This window comes from Carcharodon carcharias, chromosome 11 (assembly GCF_017639515.1).
Source record: "Carcharodon carcharias isolate sCarCar2 chromosome 11, sCarCar2.pri, whole genome shotgun sequence".
Taxonomy (NCBI): Eukaryota; Metazoa; Chordata; class Chondrichthyes; order Lamniformes; family Lamnidae; genus Carcharodon; species Carcharodon carcharias.
Genome location: NC_054477.1, coordinates 51883236 through 51898173, shown reverse-complemented (window position 1 = coordinate 51898173; position 14938 = coordinate 51883236). Strand labels below are relative to the sequence as shown.

The 14938-nt window shown below is 41.0% G+C and overlaps 1 protein-coding gene across 2 annotated transcripts in view; it reads right to left on the bottom strand.

Annotated features, from left to right (window-relative positions):
• The window catches only part of atp8a2 (ATPase phospholipid transporting 8A2), a 631244-nt gene that overhangs the window by 470297 nt on the left and 146009 nt on the right, over positions 1–14938 (bottom strand). For both annotated transcript variants that reach the window (XM_041199633.1, XM_041199634.1), the window contains 2 exons: positions 12014–12059; positions 1569–1609 (listed from right to left, as the gene is read on the bottom strand). In XM_041199633.1, coding sequence (XP_041055567.1) covers positions 1569–1609; positions 12014–12059 — 87 coding nt within the window. The remainder of the gene's footprint in view (positions 1–1568; positions 1610–12013; positions 12060–14938) is intronic.

The window sequence follows — 14938 nt, the reverse complement described above, 5'->3', positions numbered from 1 at the left end:
CATAAGGGATTAAACACGTGAAGCGATTAAAATGCATTGAACGGGCTTATATCAATGATTCTGTGTTTTTTTTTAACATAGTGAAGTCTGTCATAGATACTTACAACTTTATTTTATTTCATCTCACCATGGCTCCTGGGATCTGCCCATGGGTGATACTGGGTGAATTGGCATGAAGGGTGTAAAGGTAAAGGGTGGTAGATGGGGAGCATAGGTTGGCACTATGCTGGCATCGGGGTTAAAAAGGTTCATGTGGATGGCTGGGGCATAAGTTGGCAGGGAGAGTATGAGGGGCCATGGGGGTGGGTCGAGGGGCATGAGCTGACATGAGTTGTTATAGACGGGGCATGGGACGTGTGCAGGGGGTGATGGGGTGCAAGGGGTGAGGGCTAGGAGGCTGTTTTTTCTTGTACTGTTATTAGTACAACTGGGACAAAGTCCCAAAGCACTGAGGTGGGCCTTTAAAGCAGCCTGCCTCCGTGCTTTGCTGCCTCTGCACCTTTTCCGGGTGCGGCAGGCCCGGGTCGGGTAGATTTTCCCAAGTCTGGAAATTTCCTGACTCTGCGGAACCAACTTGGCAGTGAAAATCTGGGCCTCTGAGCTTAATTTTCTATTAATTGGAAGGACTATAATACCTCAAATGCTTTATAAACGTTACACACTGAATACTATCTTTTTCAAGGGCAGTTATCAGTTTAAACGTAAACTCAGAAGCTTTTAGCCTGGATTTTATATCATTTGCTGTGTTACGCACATCACATCTGCTCTTCTCCAGGTAAGCAATGACAGCCCTGGGTCATAAAATACTTTCAAGTGGTGAAACTGCTACTTCACATATTCAATGCTGTAAATATGGAAAATGTACAATTGGGTAAATAATTTATCCAAGGGGCAGGTAAATAAACAGATCCAAATGTTGGTGATTATATCTAGTAGATCTGAACAGTCCCCTCAATGAATCCATTGGTAAAAAATAAATTAATATTTTCAAATTTTTAAAAGTCATTCTGTACTAATAAATTAATTTCTCACTTTAAATTCTAGTGCTATCTGGCCAACTGTTAGAATCAGCTGTTCCACCAAATTCTGGTGAGGCTGTCCAAAATAAACCAAGTGAATACCAGACTAATGGAAGGCAAATCATGAGCTACTGATTTGGAATATTTTACTTCACTGAAATGTCAGTTAATTAAAAAAAAACATCCACATTTTTAGATTTAGTACTATAAAGCAATTGTTTATTATTTGGTATTATAAAGCAACTATTATTATTAACGCTGGGTCACATCCAAACTGGATTTCTTACTGCACATATGATGAAGACATACCACCATCTGAAGAATAGCCCCACTCCCCCACAATGCAGCAATTTATTCCAAACATGTCACCGTGTTAAATATTCCTGGCGATCCTACAAAATGCCACCGAATGCTCAGTAGTTATTTGTGATGATTTAATTCCAAGCTCTCAATTAAAATGATCCAAGTGTACTTGATTTTAGGAAGCTCTTCTGATTGCTAATTTCTGTAACAACCTTTAAGAATGTTTTCGACAGATGGAACACATACCTCTTTCCAAATAATGATCTTCCACTTGCCATTTCTTAAAACTGGAAAGAAAACAAAGATATTTCTCATCATTAGTAGTGTTGAAAACTTGGAACTGTGCTTTTTATCTTTTTTAGGTAACTCACATTAAATACCTGCATATCACTAGTCACATGTTACCATTAGAGCTTGCTACCCCACTAAACATTTTAAAAACCCACAAAATGATAACAAAGGTGACATTTAAAAACAGACTTCCATTTCTAAAACACTTCTCATGACTGCCAAGCAACTCAAAGCACCTTACAGCGAATGAAGTACTTTTCAAATATAGTCATTTATGTAATTTTTTTTATTGATTCACGGGGTGTGGGCTTCGCTGGTTGGCTAGAATTCATTGCCCATCCCTAGTTGCCCTTGAGAAGGCAGTAGTGAGCTGCCTTCCTGAACTGATGCAGTCCATGTGGTATAGGTACACCTACTGTGCTGTTAGGAGGGGAGTTCCAGGATTTTGACCCAGTGACAGTGAAGGAATGGTGATATATTTCCAAGTCAGGATGGTGAGTGACTCGGAGGGGAACTTCCAGGGGGTGGCGTTCCAATCTATCTGCTGGCCTTAATCCATCTAGATGTTAACGGGCCGTGGGTTTGGAAGTTGCTGTCTAATGTGCCTTGGTGAATCCTGCAGTGCATCTTGTAGATGGTGCACACTGCTGATACTGTGCTTCGGTGGCGGAGGGAGTGAATGTTCATGGATGTGGTGCCAATCAAGCGGGCCGCTGTGTCCTGGGCGCTGTCCAACTTCTTCAGTGTTGTGGGAGATGCACTCATCCAGGCCAAGAGGAGAGTATCAATCGCACTCCTGACTTGTGCCTTGTAGGCGGTGGGCAGGCTTTGGGGAGTCAGGAGGCGAGTTACTATTCCTAGCCTCTGACATGCTCTTGTAGCCACAGTATTTATATGGCTAGTCCAGTTCAGTTGTTGATATAGTGGGGGATTCAGTAATGGTAATGCCATTGAACATCAAGGAGTGGTGGTCGGATTCTCTCTTGTTGGAGATGGATATTGCCTGGCACTTGTGTGGCACAAATGTTGCTTTCCACTTGTCAGCACAAGCCTGGATATTGTCTGGACTGCTTCAGTACCTGAGGAGTCATGAATGGTGTGGAACATCATGTAATCATTAGTGAATATTCCCGCTTCTGACCTTATGATGAAAGGAAGGTCCTTGATGCAGTAGCTGAAGGTAGTTGGGCTAGGACAGTACCCTGAGGAATTCTCGCAGTGATGTCCTGGAGCTGAAATGACTGACCTCCAACAACCACAACCATCTTCCATTGTGCTAGGTATGATTCCAACCAGCAGAGAGTTTTCCCCCTGATTGCAATTGACTTCAGTTTTGCTAGGGCACCTTGACGCCACACTCAATCAAATGTGGCCTTGATGTCAAGGGCAGTCACCCTCACGTCACCTCAGGAGTTCAGCTGTTTTGTCCATGTTTGAACCAAGGCTGTAATGAGTGACCCTGGCGGAAGCCAAACTGGGCGGCAGTGAGCAGGTAATTTCTAAGCAAGGGCCACTTGATCGCACTGTTGATGACCCCTTTCATCACTTTACCAATGATCGAGGGTGGACTGATGGGGTGGTAATTGGCTGGGTTGGATTTGTCCTGCTTTTTGTGTACAGGATGTACCTGGGAAATTTTCCACATAGCCGGGTAGATGCCAATGTTGTAGCTGAACTGGAACAGCTTGGCTAGCAGCGCAGAAGTTCTAGAGCACAAATCTTCAGTGCTATTTCTGGAATATTGTCAGGGCCCATAGCCTTTGCACTATCCAGTGCCTTCAGCCGTTTCTTGATATCATGTGGAGTGAACAGAATTGGCTGAAGACTGCCATTTATACTGGGGACCTCCCGAGGAGGCTGAGATGCATCATCCACTCAGAACTTCTGACTGAAGCTTGTAGCAAATGTTTCAGCCTTACATTTTGCAATAATGTGCTGGGCTCTTCCATCATTGAGGATGGGGATATTTGTGGAGCCTCCTCTTTCAGTGAGTTGTTTAATTGTCCATCACCATTCACAACTGGATGTGGCAGGACTGCAGAGCTTAGATCTGATCCGTTGGTTGTTGGTTCGCTTAGCTCCTTCTATCACTTGCTGCTTATGCTGTTTGGCATGCAAGTAGTCCTGTGTTATCACTTCACCAGGTTGACACCTCATTTTTAGGTGTGCCTGGTGCTGCTCCTGGCATGCCCACCTGCACTCTTCACTGAACCAGGGTTGATCCCCTGACTTAATGATAATGGTAGAGTGGGGGATATGCCGAGCCATGACGTTACAGATTGCGTTTAAATACAATTCAGCTGCTGCTGATGGCCCACAGCACCTCATGGTTGCCCAGCAGCCAGACACTGGGGTTAATGCCCCTGCTCTTCTTTGAAATAGTGCCATGGGATCTTTTACATCCACCGGGCAGGCAAACGGGGCCTCGGTATAATGGTTCATCCAACAGATGGCACCTCAGACAATGCAATACTTCCTCAGTACTGCACTGAACAATCAAGTGTACATTTCTGAGCTCAATCAGAGGCAAGGGTGCTGAACCACGGCGGGCACAAATGAAATTCTGTTTGTATTAAATGGAATTATGGGATTTCCATCAATACTTTGGAAACAATTTTACAATTCCTTTCACTGTGAAAACTACAAATCAGTAATGTGGATTATGAGATATTCTTTTACCTGACCTAATCAAGTCAAAGTGGAAGGAACAGCAGAGAGCTATTTCTTCACTGAATTGTTTGTCTGCTTATATGCTTTGCATTATTAATGGTGATGTTCTCTTATCCATTTTAAGCTATTGATATCCTTCTTATGACACATGCACATTATAAATCAAGTTGGCTTAATGGCTTTTAACGTAAGTACAACATAAATATTTATTTTGTAATGTGCATTTTGGGCCTCATGTATACTTGAAATTATATGTTTTCAAGTATGACAATAAATCACATTTTATTTCAAGTTTAATGTCAATTCATTATATTCTAAACTAGTGTAGCTTCAATAAAGTTGAGACTATTTTTGTGAAATTTCTGCCATCTAACATGATATTTGAAAGTGGCTTGTGAAACTGTAATCATCTTTGAACGCAATCACCTCTTTCTTGTTTGGATTTATCCATTGAAAATTTTTTTAAAAATGTCCAGACACCACAGAGCATTTTTATGCTTGGTTGTACTGATATCATCTGCTCAAATTCAACACAAAAAATTCAATACAAACCATCTAAATCAAAAGTGCTGTATCTGTGCTGGTATCAATCAGAATTTTCTGAGGAGTTCATATTATGTCAACAACAGTTGTGACAAATGATTAAACAACCTCATGGATGATAATCATTTGCACAAACAAAACACCAACTTTCCACACTCTGCTCCTTCTTGCACCACATACTTTCCTTTGTCCAGTACATTCCTTTCTTTAAAAATATATATTTTTGGACATAAATGGTACTAAGCAAAACTCCATTTTTTGCTTTGAGAAGTTGATGGCAGATGTTCAATTTAAATAACTGATGTTTTTTGTGAGCACTGAGTTGTTCACATAAGTGAGGGGCTGGAGGGCTGAAGAATATTAGCAAACCAGCTAGGTTTTTTGGACAATATGGTAGCTTTTAGGATCAAGTTTTCAGCACTGTCCCACAAATAACAACATTTATTACATTCAATTTCACAAGTTGCCAGAATGGGAATTCAACTTTTTGTTATTAGCCCAGGTCAAAAATCATTGCAAAATCATGCTATGCTGTATACGTTTAAACAAAAATCACTGGAATAACGTCAACTTAGGTCAATTGATGGTACTGCCATCTCTGAGTCAGTAAATTTAGGTTCAAGCAAACCACAAACATGAAAAATTAATCCAGGCTGATACTTTAACATAGTACTAAGGGGCTGTTGCAATGTGAGATGCCATCTTTCAGCTGGAACACAAGGACAAAGCCCCTCGTCCATCTACCTTTTCCAGCGGTTCTAATCGAACCTATTAAGTTTATAGCAATTATTTCAGGGAGAGATGGGAATTCTCTGGTGTCCTGGCAAATAATCATTCCTCAGCCACTATCAATTTAAAAAAAAAATTAACTGGTCATTCAGGGTTACTGTGCATGTATGTGAATGCACAAGAATGTGCTAAATAAGGCTGACGAGTTACAGATGCAGATTGCCATGTGGAAATATGTTGCTTTGGTTATAACAGAGACCTGACTCAAAGAAGGACAGGGCTGGGTATTAAATAGTCCTGGATACAAGCTGTTCAGGAAATGAAGAAAAGGAGGGGGGGTCACAATATTGATTAAGGATAACATTGCAGTGCTGGAGAGAGTGGATGTTCCAGCGGGATCAAGGGCAAAATCTATTTGACTAGAACAAAGGAACAAAAAAAAAAGGTGCAATTACATTGCTCAGTATAGTCTATAGGCCATCAACTACCGGGAAGGATGTAGAGGGACAAATTTGCAACAAAATTACAGAATGGTTCAAGAATTATAGGGTAGTTATAATTGGGGACTTGAATAATCCAAATATACTGATATTGTCGTCATGGAAAGGGCAGAGAGGGGCAGGAGTTCCTAGAGTGTGTTCATGAAAATTTTCTACAGCAGTGAGTTTCCAGAACAAGAAAGGAGGGACTGCTAGACCTGATTCTTTGGAAAGAGATGGGCCAGGTGGACCAAGTGTCAGTAGGAAGACATTTACAGGACAGTGATCATTGTATCATAAGCTTTAGGTTGGTTACGGAAAAGGACAAAGAACAATCCAGAGCAATTATGAATAATTAGCTGGGGTAAAACCAACTTCAATGTGTTAACAACGGATCTGGGCCAAATAAATTGGAATCAAAGGTTTGCAGGCAAAATTATAACCGAACAATGAGGTTACCTTCAAAGAAGAGATAATTCAGGCAGAGTCAAGTATATTCCCACGAAGTGGAAAGGTAGGGCAAACAGATCCGGAGCTCCCAGGGTGAAGAAAAAGATTAAGATTAAGAAAAAATGTGCTTATGACAGATGTGAGGTGGATAATACTATGGAGAACCAGGCTGAATATAGAAGGGGCTATATATAGAAGGTGCAGAGAGGAAGTGAAAAAGCAAATAAGAGAAGCCAAAAGAGAGGGTGAAAACAGACTGGCTAACATAAAAGGGAATCCCAAAGTCTTCTACAGGCATATAAAAAGTAAAAGGGTGGTAAAAGGAGGAATGGGGCCAATTAGAGACCAAAAAGGGGATTTATTCATACAGGCAGAGGGCATGGCTGAGGTATTAAATGAATACTTTTACATCTGTCATTTCCAAGGAAGATGATACCCCTCAGGTCATGGTGAGACAGGGGGTAATTCTGACATTTGCAGGGTTTAAGATTGATAAGGAGGAACCACTAGATAGGCTATCTGTATTTAAAGTTGGTTATGCACAGGGACTGGATGAGATGTATCCAAGGATACTGATGGAAGTGAGCATGGAAAATGCAAGCATTTTCCAGTCTTCCTTAGACTTAGCAGTGGTGCTAGAGGACTGGAGAATTGCAAATGTTACCCCCTAGTTGAAACAAGTCTGTAAAGGTTAGCCCAGCAACTACAGGCCAGTCAGTTTAACTTGGGTGGTGGGGAATTCTCTAGAGACAATAATCTTGAGCAAAATGAAAAGTCACTTGGACAAATGCAGGTTAAGTAAGGAAAGCCAGCACGGATTTGTTCAGGAGAAATCATGTTTAACTAACTTGGAGTTTTTTGAAGAGGTAACAGTTAGGGTTGATGAGAGTAATGCTATTAACGTGGTGTACGCAATTTCCAAAAAGCATATGATACAGTGCTGCACAACAGACTTAACAGCAAAGTTAGAGCTCATAGAATAAAAGGGATAGTAGCAACATGGATACAAAATTAGCTGAGTGACAGGAAGCAGACAGTAGTGGTTAATGGATTTTTTTTTTTGGTCTGGAAGAAGGTTTGCAGTGGAGTTCCCCAATAGACAGTGTAAGGGCCCTTGCTCTTCCTGATATATACTAATGACCTGGGCCTCGGTATACAGGGCACAATTTCAAAATTTACAGATGATGTGAAACTTGGAAGTATTATGAACTGTAAGGACAGTGTAGAACTTCAAAAAGGATATAGTCAAGTTAGTGGAATGGACAGGCAGGTGGCAGGTGAATTTTTAAAAAAATTTATTTATGGAATGTGGGCTTCACTGGCTGGGCCAGTATTTATTGCCCAAGAGAAGGTGGTGGTGAACTGCCTTCTTGAACCACTGTAGTTCATGTGGTGTGGGTACACCCACTGTGCTGTTAGGAAGGGAGTTCCAGGATTCTGACCTAGTGACAGTGAAGGAATAGCGATATATTTCCAAGTCAGGATGGTGAGCGACTTGGAGGGGAATTTCTAGGTGGTGGTGTTCCCATCTATTTGTTGCCCTTGTCCTTCTAGATGGTAGTGGTTGTACGTTTAGAAAGTGCTATCGAAGGAGCCTTCGATGTAGAGAAGTGTGAAGTGATTCATTTTGGTAGGAAGAACACAGGGACAATATAAAATAAAGGATACAATTCTATAGGAGCAGAGGGACCTGGATGCTCATGTGCATAAATCATTGAAGGTGGCAGGCTAGGTTGTGAAAGCAGTTAATAAAGCAAACTATATCCTAGGCTTTATTAATAGGGGCACCAAGTACAAAAGCAAGGAGGTTATGTTGACCTTGTCTAGAACACTGGTTTGGCCTCAACTGGAGTACTGCATCCAACTCTGGGCACTACAGGTTAGGAAGGATGTGAAGGCGTTAGAGACAGAAAAGATTCACAAGAATGGTTCCAGAGATGAAGAACTTTAGTTATGTAAATAGATTGGAGAAGTTGGGACTGCTTCCCTTGGAGAAGAGAAGCTTGAGAGGAGATTTGATAGAGGTATTCAAAATCATGAGAGGTCCAGACACATAGGCAGAAATTGTTCTCACTAATGGAGGGACTGAGAACAAGAGAGCACAGATATAAGGTAACTGGCAAAAGGAGCAATGGAAACATGAGGAGAAATTTGAGTAGCAAGTAGTTAAGATCTGGGATGCTCTGCCCACGAGTTACATGGAAGCGGATTCAATCGAGGCATTCAAGAGGGAATGGTATTATTATCTGAAAAGGAGAATATGGAAGGTTTCAGAAGAAAGTGGGGGAATGGCACTTGGTGCAGTGCTCAGTCGGACAGCTGGTGCAGATACAACAGGTCGAATGGCCTCCTTGTGTGTACTATTCATGGGACATTGTTGTACATTAATGACCAATCAAGTCTCATACATAATAGTAGTGCATACATTTCAAAGTCATTAGTTGCACACGGTGCACATTGGGGTGTTGATAGATATAAAAAAGATACTATATAAATATAGGTGCATTCTCTTGTTTTGTACACACATTTGCAGAAAAATCAAGTGGCAACAGGCTTGTGTCATGCTGAGCATGCTCAGTTTAAGCAGATAATCTAGGTTAATTCCATAACCCAGACCTAGATAATGATACTAAGTTTTATAATAAAGGCAAACAGTAAATTTGGAATGGACAGATTTTTTTTTTCACCATATGCTGTGGCTGCTTCACAGATAATACTCCCAACACAACTCCAATCCCTCCTAAGATAAATGCAAACTACTGCGGATGCTGGAAATCTGAAACAAAAATAAAAATAGCTGGAAAAACTCAGCAGGCCTGACAGCATCTGCAGAGAGGAATACAGTTAACGTTTCGAGTCCGTATGACACGGGATGTGGGCTTCACTGGCTGGGCCAGCATTTATTGCCCATTCCTAATTGCCCTTGAGAAGGTGGTGGTGAGCTGCCTTCTTGAATCACTGCAGTCCACGTGTTGTAGCTACACCCACAGTGCTATTAGGAAGGGAGTTCCAGGATTTTGACCCAGCGACAGTGAAGGAACGGCAATATATTTCCAAGTCAGGATGGTGAGTGACTTGGAGGGAAATCTCCAGGTGGTGTCAAGCTTCATAAGTGTTGTTGGAGCTGCACTCATCCAGGCAAGAGAAGAGTATTCCATCACACTCCTGATTTGCACCTCATAGATGGTGGACAAGTTTTGTAGAGTCCGGAGGTGAGATACTCACCGCAGGGTTTCTAGCCTCTGACCTGCTCTTGTAGCCATAGTATTTATATGACTAGTCCAGTTCAGTTTCTGGTCATTAGTAAGCACCGCCCCCCCCACCCCCCCCCCCCAAGATATTGATGATGGGGGATTCAGTGATGGTAATTCTATTAAATGCCTTGGGGCAATGGTTAGATTCTGACATGGAGATGGTCATTGCCTGGCACTTGAGTGGCACGAATGTAACTCATCACTTGTCAGCCCAAACCTGGATATTGTCCGGGTCTTGCTGCATTTGGACGTGGGCTGCTTCAGTATCTGAGGAATCACGAATGGCGCTGAACATTGTGCAATCATCAGCGAATATCCCTACTTCCAACCTAATGATGCAAGAAAGGTAATTGATAAAGCAGTTGAAGATGGTTGTGCCGAGGACACTACCCTGAGGAACACCTGCAGTGATGTCCTGGAACTGAGGTGATTGACCTCCAATAACCACCAACATCTTCCTTTGTGCTAGATATAACTCCAACCAGGGGAGAGTTTTCCCCTGGATTCCCATTGACTCCGGTTTTGCTAGGGCTCCTTCATGCCACATTCGGTCAAATGCTGCCTTGAAATCAAGGGCAGTCACTCACACCTCACTTCTGGAGTTCAGCTTTTCTGCCATGTCTGAATGAAGGCTGCAATGAAATCCAATGAGCAGGCTATTTCTGAGTAAGTGCTGCTTGACAGCATTATTAATAACCCCTTCCATTGCTTTACTGATGCTGGAGAGTAGATTGATGGGGCAGTAATTGGCTAGGTTTGATTTATCCTGCTTTTTCTGTAGAGGGCATACCTGGGCAATTTTCCACATTGTCGAGTAGCTGCCAGTGTTGTAGCTGTAGTGGAACAATTTGGCTAGGGGTGCAGCAAGTTCTGGAGCACAAATCTTCAGTACTATTGCAGGAATTTTGTCAGGGCCCATAGCCTTTGCAGTTTCCAGTGCCTTCAGCTGTTTCTTGATATCATGTGGAGTGAATCGAAATGGCTGAAGACTGGCATCTGTGATCCTGGGGACTTCAGGAGTAGGCCGAGATGAATCATCCACTCAGCACTTCTGGCTGAAGATTGTTGCAAATGCTCTCACTTATCTTTGCCTTATCTTTTGCACTGATGTGCGAAGCTCCCTCATCATTGAGGTTGGGAATATTTGTGGAGCCTCCTCCTCCAGTGAGTTGTTTAATTGTCTACCACGATTCACGACTGGATGTGGCAAGACTGCAGAGCTTAGATCTGATCCGTTGGCTGTGGAAATCGCTAAGCTCTGTCTAACACTTGCTGCTTATGTTGTAGTCCTGTGTTGTAGCTTCATCAGGTTGACACCTCATTTTTAGGTGTGCCTGCTGCTGTTCTGGCATGCCCTCCTGCACTTTTCATTGAACCAGGATTGATCCCTTTCTTAGTAGTAATGGTAGAGCGCAGGAAATGCTGGCTACAGGTTACAGATTGTGGTCGAGTACAATTCTGCTGCTGTTGCTGATAGCCAACAGCACCTCACGTTTGTTCAGTCTTGAGTTGCTGGATCTGTTTGAAACCTATCCCATTTAGCACAGAAGTAGTGCCACACAGCACGATGGAAGGTGTCCTCAATGCGAAGACTTGACTTTGTCACCACAAGGACTGTGCGGTGGTCACTTCTACCAACACAGATGCACCTGCGGCAGACATGTTAGTGAGGATGAGGTCAAGTACGTTTTTCCCTCTTGTTGATTCCCTCACCACCTGCCACAGACCCAGTCTAGCAGCTCTGTCCTTTTGGACTTGGCCAGCTTGGTCTGTGGTCTAAAAGACATTAGTGAACTAAATAAGTTTTTACGATAATCGACAATGGTTCCATGGTCATCATTTGACTTTTAATTCCAGATTTTTATTGAATTCAAATTTCACCATCTGCCATGATGGGATTCAAACCCGGGTCGCCAGAGCATTACCCTGGGTCCCTGGATTACTAGTCCAGCGACAAAACCACTACACCACCACCTGGATAAATATCTGTAATCTTCATTTTTCAAAACTAAGTACTATTGAATCGATCACAGAAGTTTTCACAGTTCATTACCACACTGGATGGTTCACAGCAAGAATACAGGAATTACAGATAAGAAATCCCTGCTGAATATATGCTCATCTCGAATATGATAGCAATTGGCTTGAATTTGGCACTGGTGATTTGTAATGCTCCTTGGACATCTTTAGGGTTTGTCACATGTTACTATTACTCTCAGTAATATATGAGGCAGTATCCCTGACATTGTCTGAGCCTCATTCCTCAGGCACTCACCTTTGATTTTCTTCTTGTTGACATTATTATCAGCTTTATGTCTTTTCTGTTACAAAATAAAACAAATAGAATTTAAATGCTTTAAGAACAATAGGTCCCTTGCAATATATTGACACAAAATTTGCTCCCAATAAATACATCATACATTACTACTTTGGTTGATATAATTCAAGGTCATGACTTTTCAAAATGGCTTATTGTGACATTAGCACAGGCACTGCAAGAATGCCCAATATTTTAATGCTGCAGACAAATGAACTGGCCCTCAGATTATTGCCTAAAACGTTTAGGAATTCTGCCAAAAGGCAAGCAAATACATACATAACATGATAATTAGTGCGTAAAATCAATCACATACTTTTGAGATTTTATAGAGCAGCTTACTCCATCCACCAGCATTTTAGAACTCATCAGTTGTCTTTATGTGAAAGTATTTTGCATTTTAAACTCTGGCCTCCATCTCACCTTTCTTCAGTCAGTCCTTTAAAGGCTCTCTGAACAAGAATTAGCTGTATTTTACTTACAGTCATCCTGAATTACTATGCAACTCAAATATTTCTGCTTTCATAATAAACATATATAAAACTTTCTGCTGGAGGGTCACGAGGACTCGAAACGTCAACTCTTTTCTTCTCCACCGATGCTGCCAGACCTGCTGAGTTTTTCCAGGTAATTTTGTTTTTGTTTTATATATAAAACTTTGTTTCTCTAGGTGAGATGAATTTTACTGTCAACATGGCATGCATCATTGATTACTAGTGCTTTTATAAATATTTTTGAAATGGCAAAGGTAAACTAATGTGACCACATGCACAGAATACACATAGCTTGCCTAATCAAGTACTTGAGTCATCACACATTACAGACCATGACTTAAAAACATGGCATGGGCTAAGCACTTTGATTATAGCTGGCAAATCAAAAACACAGGTGGAGACAACTCTAGGATTTGTACAGAGATTTTTCGTACTGGGAGTGCATGGAGTTCTCATTATAGATTGCAGTTGTGCTAATGAAATGTTATTTTTACAAAATCTGAATTGAGCATGAATTAGAGTTTGGTACTGACAAAAATGTCTTCATGAACAGATTAAAGAAGACGAATAAAAGGAATGCAAGTGCTGGTTGAAGAGCCTAGGCCAATCCACATTTCAACATAAAAACGACAAATGTAACAGGTGCACTCAATATTAGGGACAATGCTACTTTTTCTGCCAGCTGATCTGTTTCACTTTGAAAATGCCAATCTCAATTTTCCAGTTTCTTTAGATTATAGAAGTCTCTCTCTCTGACTTTTAAACCACACATGACAGCTTAAATGAGTATGTTGTCAGTTTGCTATACTGTCAAAACATCTTGCACACAATTCAATAAAAGCCTTTCACACCAATTCCCTAGAGCTGACAATGAGTATTATGCCTTCTGGCAAGTAAAGGATAACCGAATAAAACCTCATGTTCAAAGCTGAAATATGAATCCTCTAACTTACACGCTAGGTTTAATGGCCAAAATTGTGAGGCTTCTCTTTTTCAGAGGAACTATTCCACTGAATATGCAAACTAATCATGGCTAACAGTCCATGCACATTAGTAGAGTTGTACAGGGGTAGCAACATAACATGAAAACACCGTTCTGCTGAAGGGTCATGAGGACTCGAAACGTCAACTCTTTTCTTCTCTGCCGATGCTGCTAGACTTGCTGAGTTTTTCCAGGTAATTCTGTTTTTGTTTAGGAACAGGAAACAAAACATTTGGCAGAATAAACGTCTCTCTTTAGGATAGATCTCAATCCCGCTACACTTCTCACCATTTTTTGCAATCCCTTTATTCTTCCATAACCCCACTGATTGTCTTCTGATGTATGATAATATTTGCCTCAATAGCAATCCCTGGTAGCTTATTCTACAAGTGGTTTATTCTAGGCAAAAAAATTCTGCTCAACTTTCCCACTTACTCACCTACCTTCCTAATGTTTAATGTGCTTCCTGATATTTGATCCCTTCAGCAGTGAACAACTGCAAAATTTGACAATAAAACTATGATTTTTTTAAATTCAGGATTTAATCTAAATAATAAAAATTCAATAAAGAATCAGTTATCCATCTGAATTATAAAATTTATTGTTAAGATTTTAGGTTTGATAATTTACTTTAACAGGTGCGCCCCTGTGATGTACAAAACATTTTAGTTTCCATCCATATTAACTTAAACATTAACAAATTGATTGACATCTATATTTTCGGCAAGCTTCTAAACATTATCATTATCACAGCTCCAATAACAGACCATTATAGGCCATGACTAAATGATGTGGCATGAGCTAAGCACTTTGATGTGTTTTTGATTTGCCAACTACAAAGTGAAGACAACTCTGGGTTTTGTACAAAGGTATTAAACAGAGCATAAAACTGGCAACGATTATCCTAAATCTACTCGTATCAGAGTTAGTCTGTCAATATAAACTCAAATTTGCATTCATTTTGACAGGCTAAATCACTTCATACAACTCTGACTGTTGCTCTTCTAAAGACTACAAGTTTTCTAAACTGACAAATGTCATGTTGTGCTAACTGGCAAAAAAGATAAGGACTAAACCAATCCAATGAAGCATATCATTTTCATTAAAAGTGTAAATCAATATCTGGGTGCATATTCCTTTTAACCATTCCAATTAAGAACATGAGAACATAAGAAATAGGAACATAAGGAATTCGGCCCCTCAAATCTGCTCTGCCATTCAATAAGATCATGGCTGATCTTCTTGTGTTTCAATTTCCACATTCCCATCTAACCCCAATAACCTTTGATTCCCTTGCCCAACAAGAATCTATCTACCTGTGCCTCAAAAATATTCAATGACCCCGCCTCCACCACCTTCTCAGGGAGAGAATTCCAATGTTGGCACATCCACTCATTTTCATGTAAT